At 39.6% G+C, this 15,416-nt stretch overlaps 1 protein-coding gene across 1 annotated transcript in view; it reads right to left on the reverse strand.

Annotated features, from left to right (window-relative positions):
• Positions 1-15,416, reverse strand: part of LOC126188195 (adenylate cyclase type 2-like) — a 258,257-nt gene that overhangs the window by 18,280 nt on the left and 224,561 nt on the right. Inside the window, exons 15-16 of the mRNA XM_049929738.1 lie at positions 11,324-11,419; positions 11,105-11,228 (exon numbers count right to left, since the gene is read on the reverse strand). Coding sequence (XP_049785695.1) covers positions 11,105-11,228; positions 11,324-11,419 — 220 coding nt within the window. The remainder of the gene's footprint in view (positions 1-11,104; positions 11,229-11,323; positions 11,420-15,416) is intronic.

The following is a 15,416-nucleotide window of genomic DNA, read 5'->3' on the forward strand; positions in this document are numbered from 1 at the left end:
GTACAGATAGTGTTGAGAATCAGTGGGCAAAGTTCAAAACCATCGTACAATATACGTTAGATGAGTATGTGCCAAGCAAGATCGTAAGAGATGAAAAAGAGCCACTGTGGTACAACAACCGAGTTAGAAAACTGCTGCGGAAGAAAAGGGAACTTCACAGCAAACATAAACATAGCCAAAGCCTTGCAGACAAACAAAAATTACGCGAAGCGAAATGTAGTGTGAGGAGGGCTATGCAAGAGGCATTCAGTGAATTCGAAAGTAAAGTTCTATGTACTGACTTGGCAGAAAATCCTAAGAAATTTTGGTCTTATGTCAAAGCGGTAGGTGGATCAAAACAAAATGTCCAGACACTCTGTGACCAAAATGGTACTGAAACAGAGGATGACAGACTAATGGCCGAAATACTAAATGTCTTTTTCCAAAGCTGTTTCACAGAGGAAGACTGCACTGTAGTTCCTTCTCTAGATTGTTGCACAGATGACAAAATCAAAATAGATGACAGAGGGATAGAGAAACAATTAAAATCGCTCAAAAGAGGAAAGGCCTCTGGACCTGATGGGATACCAGTTCGATTTTACACAGAGTACGTAAAGGTGCTTGTCCCCCTTCTTGCAGCGGTGTACCGTAGGTCTCTGGAAGAGCATAGCGTTCCAAAGGATTGGAAAAGGGCACAGGTCATCCCCGTTTTCAAGAAGGGACGTTGAACAGATGTGCGGAACTATAGACCTATATCTCTGATGTCGATCAGTTGTAGAATTTTGGAACACGTATTATGTTCGAGGATAATGACTTTTCTGGATACGAAATCTACTTTGTAGGAATCAGCATGGGTTTCGAAAAAGACGGTCGTGTGAAACCCAGCTCGCTCTATTCGTCCACGAAACTCAGAGGGCCATAGACACGGGTTCACAGGTAGATGCCGTGTTTCTAAGACTTCCGCAAGGCGTTCGATACAGTTCCCCACAGTCGTTTAATGAACAAAGTGAGAGCAATGGACTATCAGAATAATTGTGTGATTGGATTGAAGACTCCCTAGATAACAGAACTCAGCTTGTCATTCTCAATGGAGAAAAGTCTTCCGAAGTAAGAGTGATTTCAGGTGTGCCGCAGGGGAGTGTTGTAGGACCATTGCTATTCACAATATACATAAATGACCTGGTGGAAGACATCGGAAGTTCACTGAGGCTTTTTGCAGATGATGCTGTGGTATATCGAGAGATTGTAACAATGGAAAATTGTACTGAGATGCAGGAGGATCTGCAGTGAATTGACGCATGGTGCAGGGAATGGCAATTGAATCTCAATGTAGACAAGTGTAATCTGCTGTGAATACATAGAAAGATAGATCCCTTATCATTTGGCTACAAAATAGCAGGCCAGCAGCTGGAAGCAGTTGATTCCATGAATTATCTGGGAGTACGCATTAGGAGTGATTTAAAATGGAATGATCATATAAAGTTGATCGTTGGTAAAGCAGATGCCAGACTGAGATTCATTGGAAGAATCCTAAGGAAATGCAATCTGAAAACAAAGGAAGTAGGTTACAGTACGCTTGTTCACCCACTGCTTGAATACTGCTCAGCAGTGTGGGATCCGTACCAGATAGGGTTGATAAATAAGATAGAGAAGATGCAACGGAGAGCAGCGCACTTCATTACATGATCATTTAGTAATTGCGAAAGCGTTACGGAGATGATAGATAAACTCCAGTGGATGACTCTGCAGGAGAGAAGCTCAGTAGCTCAGTGCGGGCTTTTGTTGAAGTTTCGAGAACACACCTTCACCGAAGAGACAAGCAGTATATTGCTCCCTCCTACGTATATCTCGTGAAGAGACCATGAGGATAAAATCAGAGAGATTAGAGCCCACACAGAAGCATACCGACAATCCTTCTTTCCACGAACAATACGAGACTGGAATAGAAGGGAGAACCGATAGAGGTACTCAAGGTACCCTCTGCCACATACCGTCAGGTGGCTTGCGGAGTATGGATGTAGATGTAGATGTAGATGACTGCTGGTCTGGCACACAATTTTAATCTGCCAGGAGATTTTAAACATTCAGAAAAATTACTTGACAGAAAACCTCCTTTTGATATCTTATTCCATGTATGAAGTATTATGGGTTCAGTCTATATACACTGATCAGCCAGAACATTATGACCACCTACCTAATAGCCGGTATGTCACCTTTGGCACAGGTAACTACAGTGACGCATCATGGCATGGAAGCAATGAGGCCTTATTAGGTTGCTGAAGAAGTTGGTACCTCATCTGCACAAACAAGTCATCTAATTCTTGAAAATTCCAAGCCGGGGGTGAAGAGCTCTGACACCATGTTCAGTGACATCCCAGATGTTTATGACGAGGTTCAGATCTGGCATGCTGGGTAGCCAGCACATCAACTGGAACTCACCACTCTGTTCCTCAAACCACTCCATCACACTCCTGACCTTGTGACATTATCTTGCTGAAAAATGCCACTGCCTTTGGGAAATGTGATCATCACAAAGGGCTGTTTGTTATCTGCAACCAGTGTACGATACTCCTTGGCCATCGTGGTGCCTTTCATGAGCTCCACTGGACCCATGGATATGCCCACACAAATGTTCCCCAGACTATAATGGAACTGCCACCAGCTTGTCTCCATTCTGCAGTACAGGGGTCAAGGAGCTGTTGCTCCAGGAGATGACAGATTCACGTCCTCTTATTGGTATGATGAAGAAGGTATCATGATTCATCAGACCATGAAACACTCTGTCACTGTGCCAACATTCAGTGCTGATGGTCACAGGCCCATTTCAGTCGTAACTGCCGACATCATAGTGTTAACATTGGCACATGCACAGGTTGCTGGCTGCAGAGGACCATCATTATGAGTGTTCAGTGCACTGTGTGTTCAGACACACTTTTACTCTGTTCAGCATTCGAGACTGAGGTTAGTTCTGCCACAGTTTGCCACCTGTCCTGTTTTACTTGTGTGCCCAGCCTACAATGTCCAACACGTCTAATGAGGGGTGGCTGCCCAAACTCATGACATCTGGACACGGTTTCACATTGTTTTCGCCATGTATTGAAGATGCTCACCACAGCACTTTTTGAACACCTGACAAGTCATGCAGTTCTTGAAACGCTTGTGCCGAGTCTCTGGGCTACCACAATCTGCCCTCAGTCAAACTCAGCTAGATCACATGCCTCTCCCATTCCATACATGGACAGCATGCTCACTGAAACTACATGGACTGTGCATGTGTCTGAAAAGCAGTCATTCCTTGACAGATGATGCCTGGCAGTTTTATATTATAGTAGGTAGGTGATCATAATGTTCTGGCTGATCAGTGTACCGATGTGTGAATTATGTCAATCAAAAACATCTGCTTTTTTCTGGTCTCTTTCAATGGGAAGGAAAAGATGAGAAGCAGAGAGAGATCTCACTGCTCATTACAAACACTTGTGCTCATATTAATTTTTTTATTGTAACACCATTCCCACGCCATTTTCCAATTGCAGCCTGTCACTCATTTCCACTCAGTCGCAAGTAGTTTACACAACTTGCATATAATTCTGTTTATTGTTATTCTAATCTCATTCTTCAAATTATTTGGTTGATTTTTTTTCCAGTCTGTACCTCATAAACATACTGTGCCTAATTTGACAATAAACAAGAGCTTTCTTTATCATTATAGGAGTCCATTTATTGCCATTATTTTAACCTGCTTTAACCGTGAAGCAGGCTCAGACATGGTAATTGGATGTCTCTATAGGCCCCCTGGCTCAGCAGCTGTTGTGGCTGAGCACCTGAAGGATAATTTGGAAAATATTTTGAGTAGATTTCCCCACCATGTTACAGTTCTGGGTGGAGATTTTAATTACAGAGAACCGACTCGTGGCAATAACATATTAGACCTTCTGGTGACAAACAGACCCGAACTATTTGAAACAGTTAACACAGAATGGGGAATCAGCGATCATAAAGCGGTTACGGCATCGATGATATCAGCCGTAAATAGGAATATTAAAAAGGGTAGGAAGATTTTTCTATTTAGAAAAAGTGACAAAAAGCAGATTTCAGAGTACCTGTTGGCTCAACACAAAAGTTTTGTCTCAAGTACAGATAGTGTTGAGGATCAGTGGACAAAGTTCAAAACCGTCGTACATAACTCGTTAGATGAGTATGTGCCAAGCAAGATCGTAAGAGATGGAAAAGAGCCACCGTGGTACAACAATCGAGTTACAAAACTCGCTGCGGAAGCAAAGGGAACTTCACAGCAAACATAAACATAGCCAAAGCCTTGCAGACAAACAAAAATTACGCGAAGCGAAATGTGGTGTGAGGAGGGCTATGCAAGAGGCATTCAGTGAATTCGAAAGTAAAGTTCTATGTACTGACTTGGCAGAAAATCCTAAGAAATTTTGGTCTTATGTCAAAGCGGTAGGTGGATCAAAACAAAATGTCCAGACACTCTGTGACCAAAATGGTACTGAAACAGAGGACGACAGACTAAAGGCCGAAATACTAAATGTCTTTTTCCAAAGCTGTTTCACAGAGGAAGATTGCAGTGTAGTTCCTTCTCTAGATTGTTGCACAGATGACAAAATGGTAGATATCGAAATAGACGACAGAGGGATAGAGAAACAATTAAAATCTCTCAAAAGAGGAAAGGCCTCTGGACCTGATGGGATACCAGTTCAATTTTACACAGAGTACGCGAAGGAACTTGCCCCCCATCTTGCAGCGGTGTACCATAGGTCTCTAGAAGAGCGTAGCGTTCCAAATGATTGGAAAAGGGCACAGGTCATCCCCATTTTCAAGAAGGGACGTTGAACAGATGTGCAGAACTATAGACCTATATCTCTGATGTCGATCAGTTGTAGAATTTTGGAACACGTATTGTGTTCGAGTATAATGACTTTTCTGGAGACTAGAAATCTACTCTGTAGGAATCAGCATGGGTTTCAAAAAAGACGGTCATGTGAAACCCAGCTTGCGCTATTCATCCACGAGACTCAGAGGGCCATAGACACGGGTTCACAGGTAGATGCCGTGTTTCTTGACTTCCACAAGGCGTTTGATACAGTTCCCCACAGTCGTTTAATGAACAAAGTAAGAGCATATGGACTATCAGACCAATTGTGTGAATTGTGTGATTGGATTGAGGAGTTCCTAGATAACAGGATGCAGCATGTCATTCTCAATGGAGAGAAGTCTTCTGAAGTAAGAGTGATTTCAGGTGTGTCGCAGGGGAGTGTCATAGGACCGTTGCTATTCACAATATACATAAATGACCTTGTGGATGACATCGGAAGTTCACTGAGGCTTTTTGCAGATGATGCTGTGGTGTATCGAGAGGTTGTAACAATGGAAAATTGTACTGAAATGCAGGAGGATCTGCAGCGAATTGACACATGGTGCAGGGAATGGCAATTGAATCTCAATGTAGACAAGTGTAATGTGCTGCGAATACACAGAAAGATAGATCCTTTATCATTTAGCTACAAAATGGCAGGTCAGCAACTGGAAGCAATTAATACCATAAATTATCTGGGAGTACGCATTAGGAGTGATTTAAAATGGAATGATCATATAATGTTGATTGTCGGTAAAGCAGATGCCAGACTGAGATTCATTGGAAGAATCCTAAGGAAATGCAATCCGTAAACAGAGGAAGTAGGTTACAGTACGCTTGTTCGCCCACTGCTTGAATACTGCTCAGCAGTGTGGGATCCGTACCAGATAGGGTTGATAGAAGATATAGAGAAGATCCAACGGAGAGCAGCGCGCTTCGTTACAGGATCATTTAGTAATCGCGAAAGCGTTACGGAGATGATAGATAAACTCCAGTGGAAGACTCTGCAGGAGAGACGCTCAGTAGCTCGGTACGGGCTTTTGTCAAAGTTTCGAGAACACACCTTCACCGAAGAGTCAAGCAGTATATCGCTACCTCCTACGTATATCTCGCAAAGAGACCATGAGGATAAAATCAGAGAGATTAGAGCCCACACAGAGGCATACTGACAATCCTTCTTTCCACAAACAATACAAGACTGGAATAGAAGGGAGAACCGATAGAGGTACTCAAGGTACCCTCCGCCACACACCGTCAGGTGGCTTGCGGAGTATGGATGTAGATGTAGATGTAGATGTAGATTATTTTATTTTTTTATTTCATTTTGTACATTTAGTATATCTAGGCAGTGCTGAAGCAGTAAAGGACCAGCCAGCTGCGAAAGGAGAGTAGCATACTAGCCACCATGACAAATTTACATTTGCAATACCATTTCTGAAATAGAAAGATCAGAAAGTTATAAGTTGTAACGCAATTTAATAATGAATTTTAACATAGCAATACAAAGTGGCAGGGTGGCGGTTCTTCTGGAAAACCTAGATTTCTCAGGGAAATCTCAGGGAATTTCAGGAATTTTATAAAATCTTGGGGAATTCTGAGTTTTTAACATAACATTGTAATTCAGTTTTAATAAGCTTTATATTTCATATATTTTAAAATGATTAGTATTTCAAAGAGTGTTAATTATTTGAATATTAGATTATATAAGTTACTGATGATTAAAAACTTTGGTTAAAATACAGCCAAGAGGGAAAAAAAGAGATGCTCAACCCATACTGGTCCTTCTCCCTGCAGCTGATGGTTAATTTCTCAGGAGCTCGTTACAAAATTATCTTCGTATCATCTTCCTCTCCTACCTGGAATTCTCAGGGAATTCTTATTTCAAGTTTGAGTAGCCACTTTGAACCAACAATCATGAATACAGTAAAAAGGTTCTGGTGTGACAATGTAAACTATGAAATTGTAGAATTATAACATGATTAGGGACCAAGACAGCTGTTAGTGAAATGAACTCATTTGAAAGAGCCTCACATTGAACAGTAATCAATGTAGATAGTATGAGCTTTGTAAAAAGTAGATACCAATCAAACAATGGGAAATCCAGAATGGAATGTAACAATATTATGAGAAGGAAAGTTGCTACTCACCATATAATGGACATGTTGAGTCGCAGATAGGCGCAACAAAAAGACTGTCACAATATAAGCCTGTCATAATACAAGTTTTTGGCCATCAAATGTCTTTGCCAAAAATAGACCCCCCCCCTCCCACACACACACAAACACACACACACACACACACACACACACACCTGCCTCTGGCAGCTGAATCCACAATCAGATAAAACTGCAGATGATAGTAAGATTTTACCTTATTGTACAGGGTGTTACAAAAAGGTATGGCCATACTTTCAGGAAACACTCCTCACACACAAATAAAGAAAAGAGGTTATGTGGACATGTGTCCGGAAATGCTTAATTTCCATGTTAGAGCTCATTTTAGTTTCGTCAGTATGTACTGTACTTCCTCGATTCACCGCCAGTTGGCCCAATTGAAGGACGGTAATGTTGACTTCAGTGCTTGTGTTGACATGCGACTCATTGCTCTACAGTACTAGCATCAAGCACATCAGTATGTAGCATCAACAGGTTAGTGTTCATCATGAACGTGGTTTTGCAGTCAGTGCAATGTTTACAAATGCGGAGTTGGCAGATGCCATTTGATGTATGGATTAGCATGGGGCAATAGCCGTGGCACGGTACGTTTGTATCGAGATAAATTTCCAGAACGAAGGTGTCCCGACAGGAAGATGTTCGAAGCAATTGATCGGCACTTAGGGAGCACGGAACATTCCAGCTTATGACTCGCAACTGGGGAAGACCTAGAATGACGAGAACATCTGCAATGGACGAGGCAATTCTTCGTGCATTTGACAATAACCCTAATATCAGCGTCAGGGAAGATGCTGTTGTACAAGGTAACGTTGACCACATCACTGTACGGAGAGTGCTACGGGAGAACCAGTTGGTTCCGTACCTTGTACAGCGTGTGCAGGCACTATCAGCAGCTGATTGGCCTCCATGCGTACACTTCTGCGAATGGTTCACCCAACAATGTGTCAAGCCTCATTTCAGTGCAAATATTCTCTTTATGGATGAGGCTTCATTCCAACGTGATCAAATTGTAAATTTTCACAATCAACATGTGTGGGCTGACGAGAATCCGCATGCAATTGTGCAATCACGTCATCAACACAGATTTTCTGTGAACGTTTGGGCAGGCATTGTTGGTGATGTCTTGATTGGGCCCCATGTTCTTCCACCTACGCTCAATGGAGCACGTTATCATGATTTCATACGGGATACTCTACCTGTGCTGCTAGAACATGTGCCTTTACAAGTACGACACAACATGTGGTTCATGCACGATGGAATTCCTGCACATTTCAGTTGAAGTGTTCGTACGCTTCTCAACAACAGATTCAGTGACCAATGGATTGGTAGAGGTGGACCAATTCCATGGCCTCCATGCTCTCCTGACCTCAACCCTCTTGACTTTCATTTATGGGGGCATTTGAAAGCTCTTGTCTATGCAACCCCGGTACCAAATGTAGAGACTCTTCATGCTCGTATTGTGGATGGCTGTGATACAATATGCCATTCTCCAGGGCTGCATCACCGCATCAGGGATTCCATGGGACGGAGGTTGGATGCACATATCCTCACTAACGGAGGACATTTTGAACATTTCCTGTAACAAAGTGTTCGAAGTCACGCTGGTATGTTCTGTTGCTGAGTGTTTCCATTCCATGATTAATGTGATTTGAAGAGAAGCAATAAAATGAGCTCTAACATGGAAAGTAAGCGTTTCCGGACACATGTCCACATAACATATTTTCTTTCTTTGTGTGTGAGGAATGTTTCCTGGAAGTTTGGCTGTACCTTTTTGTAACACACTGTATAGGATTCAATGTTGAAACAAGTAGCCAGAATACACTTAAAAATAATGCCTGTGACAGGATGATTTGATTATAGGATCTGAAGATCGATGCATTGAATAAAATAATAAAATGGGAATTAATGTGGAAAAGGCATGATGTGACAAAACAGTACAATGGTTTTAGTAGGGCAGAGACTGAGTGAGTTATAGTACATTTAATACCAGAAGATGATGACAAATTGCATGTTACTGTTAGCAGTTGCAAGGCTGTAGACATTTTGTACATAAGCATATTGTAAAGCAACAGCATGTAAAAATATACCTAGATACAAGCAATACTGGCAGATAGAAATTAATTTGTCTGAATTTAGTTGCCAAGAATAAGATGATGTATTGTAACAGCAGTGGTAGTAACAGTGTGTTTGTTGTGATATCGTTGTAGTGAGAACATGAGGTGAAGGGAATAGTAATGCATTAGAAATAAAAATAGGGAGCAAATCAAAGGAGTATGGTTTTAATAAGTTGGTATCTTGAGAGAGGGAGAGAGCTGTATTGTTTCCTGTGTGTACTGGCAAATGCTTATCATGACAAAATAAGCTCAGATGGTGAAATTTACTTGGGGACAAGAAGTGGAGATGAAAATATTTTGTGATTTAGTAAGTATAAATGAGAAAAACAGAAGAAGAAATTATTTTGTGATAAATTTTGGCAGCTAGAAAAGAAGGAAGATGCACGAAAAGAAACAATTGAACTAAAACCATGAATCTGAAGGTGAGGATCAGCATATGTATAGTTAGTTGGTATAGTAACAAAGTTATAATGGTGTGCAGAGTAATAGAACACAAAGACCATTTAGAAGTCAAGTGGCAAGTGTATTCAAACAGGCAGCTGAAGAATACTGCAAGACTAGGTTGGAGCCCAGAAGTCAGTCACAATAATTATAATCTGGCAACGACCTTACCTTGTCAAATATACCAGTTCTGGTTAGATTACCAAAATTAAGCAATATCGAATGTGGCCAGTACTTGGATGGGTAACCTCCAGGGTATGCCAAGTACTGTTGCTTGCTTTCCCTTTGCTGTTATGGTAAAGAGGAGGAGGGTTGGTGGCATTAAGTTTCTGATCACTAGACACTGTGCCAATGCCATGGATTAAATTCCAAACATCTCTGCAGCAACTCATGAAGAGAGTGATTGTGACACTGTTAATGGTTAACCATCAGATGGGGACATTAGCCTCAGTGGTCACCTTAGTGCTATTTGAAAGGAGTAGGCTATGTGCCAGCACTGGGCTTCATCCTCTCCCTTCTCTTATCTTCATCGTCCAACACAAACATGGCACAACACACACCCATTACAGTCAACTACACTTATAAGTTACACTAAAACACACAACTCTCACATTTTTTCAAAGAAAAAGATGCCACTGTGCATGATAATTGTACACAACATCAGGATAATAGGCAGCAAGGTTGGAGTAAATCCTATGTCAAATGCAATCATGATGGATATAAGCCAAGGGCATGGTGGAAAGAGTACTACCAATGAATGCTAAATGTGCTTGGAAAGATCATGTGAGTGACATACCACAACCTAGTGAATTTTGCCACAGCAATGAAAACAGACAAGGTGTCAAGCATGAAAACAAATAGTGGTTCTATGCACGGTTTATTCTTGGACAATGTGAGCAACTGAAGCTGAAATGGAGGAGGAAGAACACAGACTACTAGTGGAAGTAGAAACTGAAATTGGAGGCAGTTTGGTCATGGTAGCCCACTGTGCTCTGTTTCATAAGATTTATATTACAAGTATCTGAAATCTTGCAGATATGTATTCCCACTTGTGTTAAAATTATGGTTGTGGTTGGAGGCAAGAGTGGACATAAAACACTAGTAGTAAAAGTGATGATAATGAGAACAGTACATCTAGTTTGATGACTGTTGTTGTTTTCATTGATGTTACCATTACAGGAATTTTCACTATATTGTGTCTGGTCACAGATTTGATGCTGTCTTTCACTGTCTCTTTATTTCATCTCATCTTCTTTTACATTGACTCTGACTAAATGGTTGAAACTATTGAGTGGAAGGAAATTATCATTGCAGTTGCTTGACACTCAATGTCCATTTATGAATGTTAATATTATTGTGACTAGCATGTAAGAGTTATTTTATGATTACAGTGTGTGATATTATGTTTGTTGAATATTTTAGGTCATGAGACTGTGTTAAAGATTTGCAAAGAAAACCAAATTTAAGAAAATATTTTTAGAACAGTTGCTAAATCAATTATTTATATTTTATGTGGATAATCATACCAACATGAGATGGCAAGATGTTCTCCAGAAGCATCTTGTTCACTAGACGAGTTGTAGCTGATAGATCCTGCTCTTCTGAAAGTTGACGTTTCCAAAGATAGTCCAAGCGATTCATGTACTCTGACTGTGAAATTGCAAGAAACAGTGATTTCCTTTGTTAGAAACATAACCAGGCAGAACTATGCAATAAAAAGACAGACAGTCTGTTAATTTTCTTACCTGTCTATCTATCAGGTGAAGTGAGAATGTTAAGAACACAATGTACATGATGTGAGCTACCTGAGGTTCTAGATTTGGATTTGATGTCTCACTGTTCTGTTGAAAAGAGAAAACTGTTTAAAAATTTATTTAAATTCTTATCAGTAACTTTACTTACTGCCAACTGTCACTAAATTATGTATAATACGAAAATGTGAAAGTACGTCTTAAGTTAATATACATGCTTGTGATAGGCTGAATCATTGTGTAGTTGAACATATCATAATGCATTGTTGTTTATGAAATGAATATGTTTATTCTGTGTAGACTCATTATAATATTGACAACAAACTGATATTCACATTTTATTGTTTAATATGACTTCTTAAAAATAAAGTACAATATTAAATTGTTTTATTTTGTATTTGTTTGGTGAACTAATACCTTCCATCGAAATAGAAATTAAGTTTTGATCTGAACAGATGATGTCCATCAAAGTTATATTATTAAGTTTATAAAATACAAGAGAAAAACAGTTTTTTGATTTTTTTTCAATTTAAGAAAGACTCTTAATATGTCGGCAGATGCACAAGCTGACCTTAAAATACCCATGTATCATCGAATCATGATATGTTAGAAGAAGTAATGAATGTAGTTAATAATATGTGGCTGATTTTGGTCAAAATGTCATAGACCAGAAGAAAATAAACCATTTAACTATCAAAACTAACAAAGAAAAGAAGTCAAAATTTCTGAATTTTTTATGAGAAGAGACAGTTACATACCTAGTTGAACCATATTTTTCTAAACTGGTAGGAAGATACTGCCCACCTGTCAACTAATAAGTTCCTACTATTCTCTTACAGTGGCTTCATAAACAGTAGTAGAAAAACAGAAATGAATTGAGGCATGAATTTTTTGAAATGAGAAAAATGTATTAGGGGAAGGGACAGAAATGATCAAGATAAAAGCTCTCCATTAGTCCAGAATAATAATGGGGTTGTAAGGAAGACAGTTTTACAAGAAGTACAGGTGATTTAGTGGCCTTTATATACTTAATCTGTGGAGCTCTGTTTCACTCATATTGCTACTGCAGATACATTTTAAAGTTTCTCTGTGAGGTATTCTCCTAAAAAGGTCATGTTTTCTGTCATTTACGTCAATTGTTTAGGAAGCCAAGTTCTCTACCATTTCTTACTGGCCACATTCACACTCTCCCTCTTTTTCATCAATATATGACTAGCATTTTTTTCTTTCTCTTTCCTCCATAAAGAACCAGATTCTTTTTCTCATTAATAATTTCCAAAATGAAACTTTTCCAAATTTCTTTAAAATATTCACTTATGTTTCTTGTTTATCTTCCCTCTTTCTAATTTTTATTTTCATTTGTTTCTCCTTGTCATTCATTATTCTTTCTGCTCTTTTTGCATTTCATTGCTGTTCTATCTATGCTTCCCTTCTTTTTATCTTCTTAACCATTACTTCAGAAGTCACTGGTTTCTGAGAAGGCAGTTATATTTCCCAAATAGTTTGTCATTAACAACTGTGAAAATATTCTATGTGGAAGTGTCATACACATTTCTTGTTCTTCATGGTGGAGTCTGCAACTGCATTCCTCATCCTGGTTGACATTACCAGTTACTACCATCCTGGGGGGCTTTATTCAGGCTTCTCACGTGAAACTTGGTAAGCCAAGGTTACTAACAGTGAGGTCACTGTTGAGGTGTTGCAGCTGACCATATGTTGTCTGTTACTGCTGTCTCCAAGTAGTATTGGTTTTGTGTGCAGTAGTGCTGTGGTTTATGTTGTGACTGCTACTTTCCAAGTTAATATTGAATTGCTGATGAAATGAATGAGGTCAGGCATATTTGTGCTGTTGCAACAACATTGTCTATAAAACTCTGGATGTCATGTATCATCTGGTCCCAAAATACTTTATTGTTAATCACATGTGGATGTCTTATTGCAAACAGATGAGTAAAATAAATATTTCTGATGGAAGGATATGCTCAGTACATGTCCTCCCTGAGGATTATGTGTGGGATTTGTAAAATGGGCTCTTAGGTTTGCCCACAGAAACCAAGAGCTGTCCCTTCACAGAAAAAACAAGATAGGGATACAAAGCTCTGAATGCTGTAATAAATTCTAGCAATATTGGGCCTAAGAGGACAAATTAATTTCCTGATTATGTTAAAGAGATGTTCGCAGTACAAAGTCTATCTTTTTTTTTTTTTTTAGCCATTATGTGCGTTATGTAGTCGCTACTAATATTGTATTATTGAGAATGCATAAGCCTGCAACTAAAGGCATTCAGTGCATTAAATGCAAGACCGTTTATCATCTGACGTGTGCAAAGGTGAATTCAAAGCGAAAAATCTGGCACTGTTGTCAGTGCTGCAAAACAGTGCTCTAAAACTAGAAAATGTCGACAGCAAAAACATTGTCATCTCCATGGACGAGATAGAAGTTTTGAATCATAAATATGATGTATTATCGGAGAAAAATGGACTTAATGAACGTGAAACAATAAAGAAGTGTAATTTGTAAGGTGCTACCAAACACTGCTCGCATAATTTCAAACTGGCCAAGGAAAAAAATAGCTGTACGCCAATGAAAAACGTAAACGATGCTGCTAAAGGCACAGCTGATATCATAGAGAAAACAGTTGGCCACTTCACAAGCACGACTGAAAATGTTGCGGATGAAACTAGTAGAACTCCCAAGAATAACAAAACTATGGCAAACAAAGTCGAAGTGTAGTAATAAAATACTTATGCTGACTGATAGCCACGGACATGGCTGTGCATCAGTCATTAATGAGATGTTAACCTCGGACTACAAAGCATCAGCGATAGTTAAACCAAATGCACATTTTGAAGATGTTGTGAAGGAAGCAACTGAACTCACTGGTGACTTCACAATGAATGGCGCTAATGACATTAACCAACAAAGAAGAAACTTCAGTGCAGCTGCTCAGAAGCTAATCTCGTGATGAACCATACACAGTTGATACTATGTACAATACCATACCGATGTGACAAGTAATACTTGAACAAATCTGTATTTAATGTCAATAGCATTCTAATGGATGTTATGAGTGACAAAGTCCGAGTAGTGGATATCAACTATCTTTTACAGAGGTATGATTACACAAAACATGGGTTACAACTCAATGCAAGAGGAAAACTTAATTTGTGCAGAAGCCTTGCTGTTTCAGTTAAATGCACATGGAATAGCACAGAGGTAATGAAAACAGTTCCCAGTTCAAAAAATGGGTTTAAATCAGATCTGAGGCAAAGTACTCAGTTGATGGAATGCAGTAGCACTACTACCCAGCCCCCTGGTTCATTACAGAACTCCCAACAAAGGAGAATGTCTGCAAAAGCCAACACACAACCTGAAAATGTTAACTGTGATACATCTTTATTCTCTGCTGAGGTGGTGCAAAAAGCAAGCAGCCAGACCATGTGTAGCATGAAACAAACTGCAGTACGGGTTTCCTCTAGGGCAAGAAAGCTACCAAAGAGAAGCAACGATTTTTTATGGTTAGCTCCAGGGAATCTGCATCACCAGCACCTGGATCCAGCACCAACAAGGAGTTAGCAGCATGTGTGAGTAAGCCTACTCCAAGTAGCAGAAGACTTCACACGGCAAGTTCACAAACTGATGTACAATTGCAGAACAATTTAGACCTGCCATCACACTATAGAGTTACAGCACAAATGCTGGCATTCTTAATGTTGTGCCTTTGAGTGTACAGCTGAGTGACTGATTTCATTTTTCTGCATGATATTTCATTTTTCTGCCTGATATTTCATTGACCATCCAGTGATATTCCTCAGGTGCTGTGAGCTGTGTTATTATGTCTACTTATTGCCTGAGCCTCAACCACAATGTGAAAGATATACTTTCTGAAGCCCATGTGTTTTTTGAGCCCACACCATTAATATGTGAAACAGTCTCTCTGTGTTTTCCACGGGCAGCGAGATCTAACATAATGTTAAATTCCAAGCCTTACTTAAGTTGAAACCTCAATTCCAGTTTATAAAGTCTTCCAACATCTTTATTTCAGTAGACTTTTTCATTACAATGTCCCACAGACTTGGCATTTACA

This window comes from Schistocerca cancellata, chromosome 5, assembly GCF_023864275.1.
Source record: "Schistocerca cancellata isolate TAMUIC-IGC-003103 chromosome 5, iqSchCanc2.1, whole genome shotgun sequence".
Taxonomy (NCBI): Eukaryota; Metazoa; Arthropoda; class Insecta; order Orthoptera; family Acrididae; genus Schistocerca; species Schistocerca cancellata.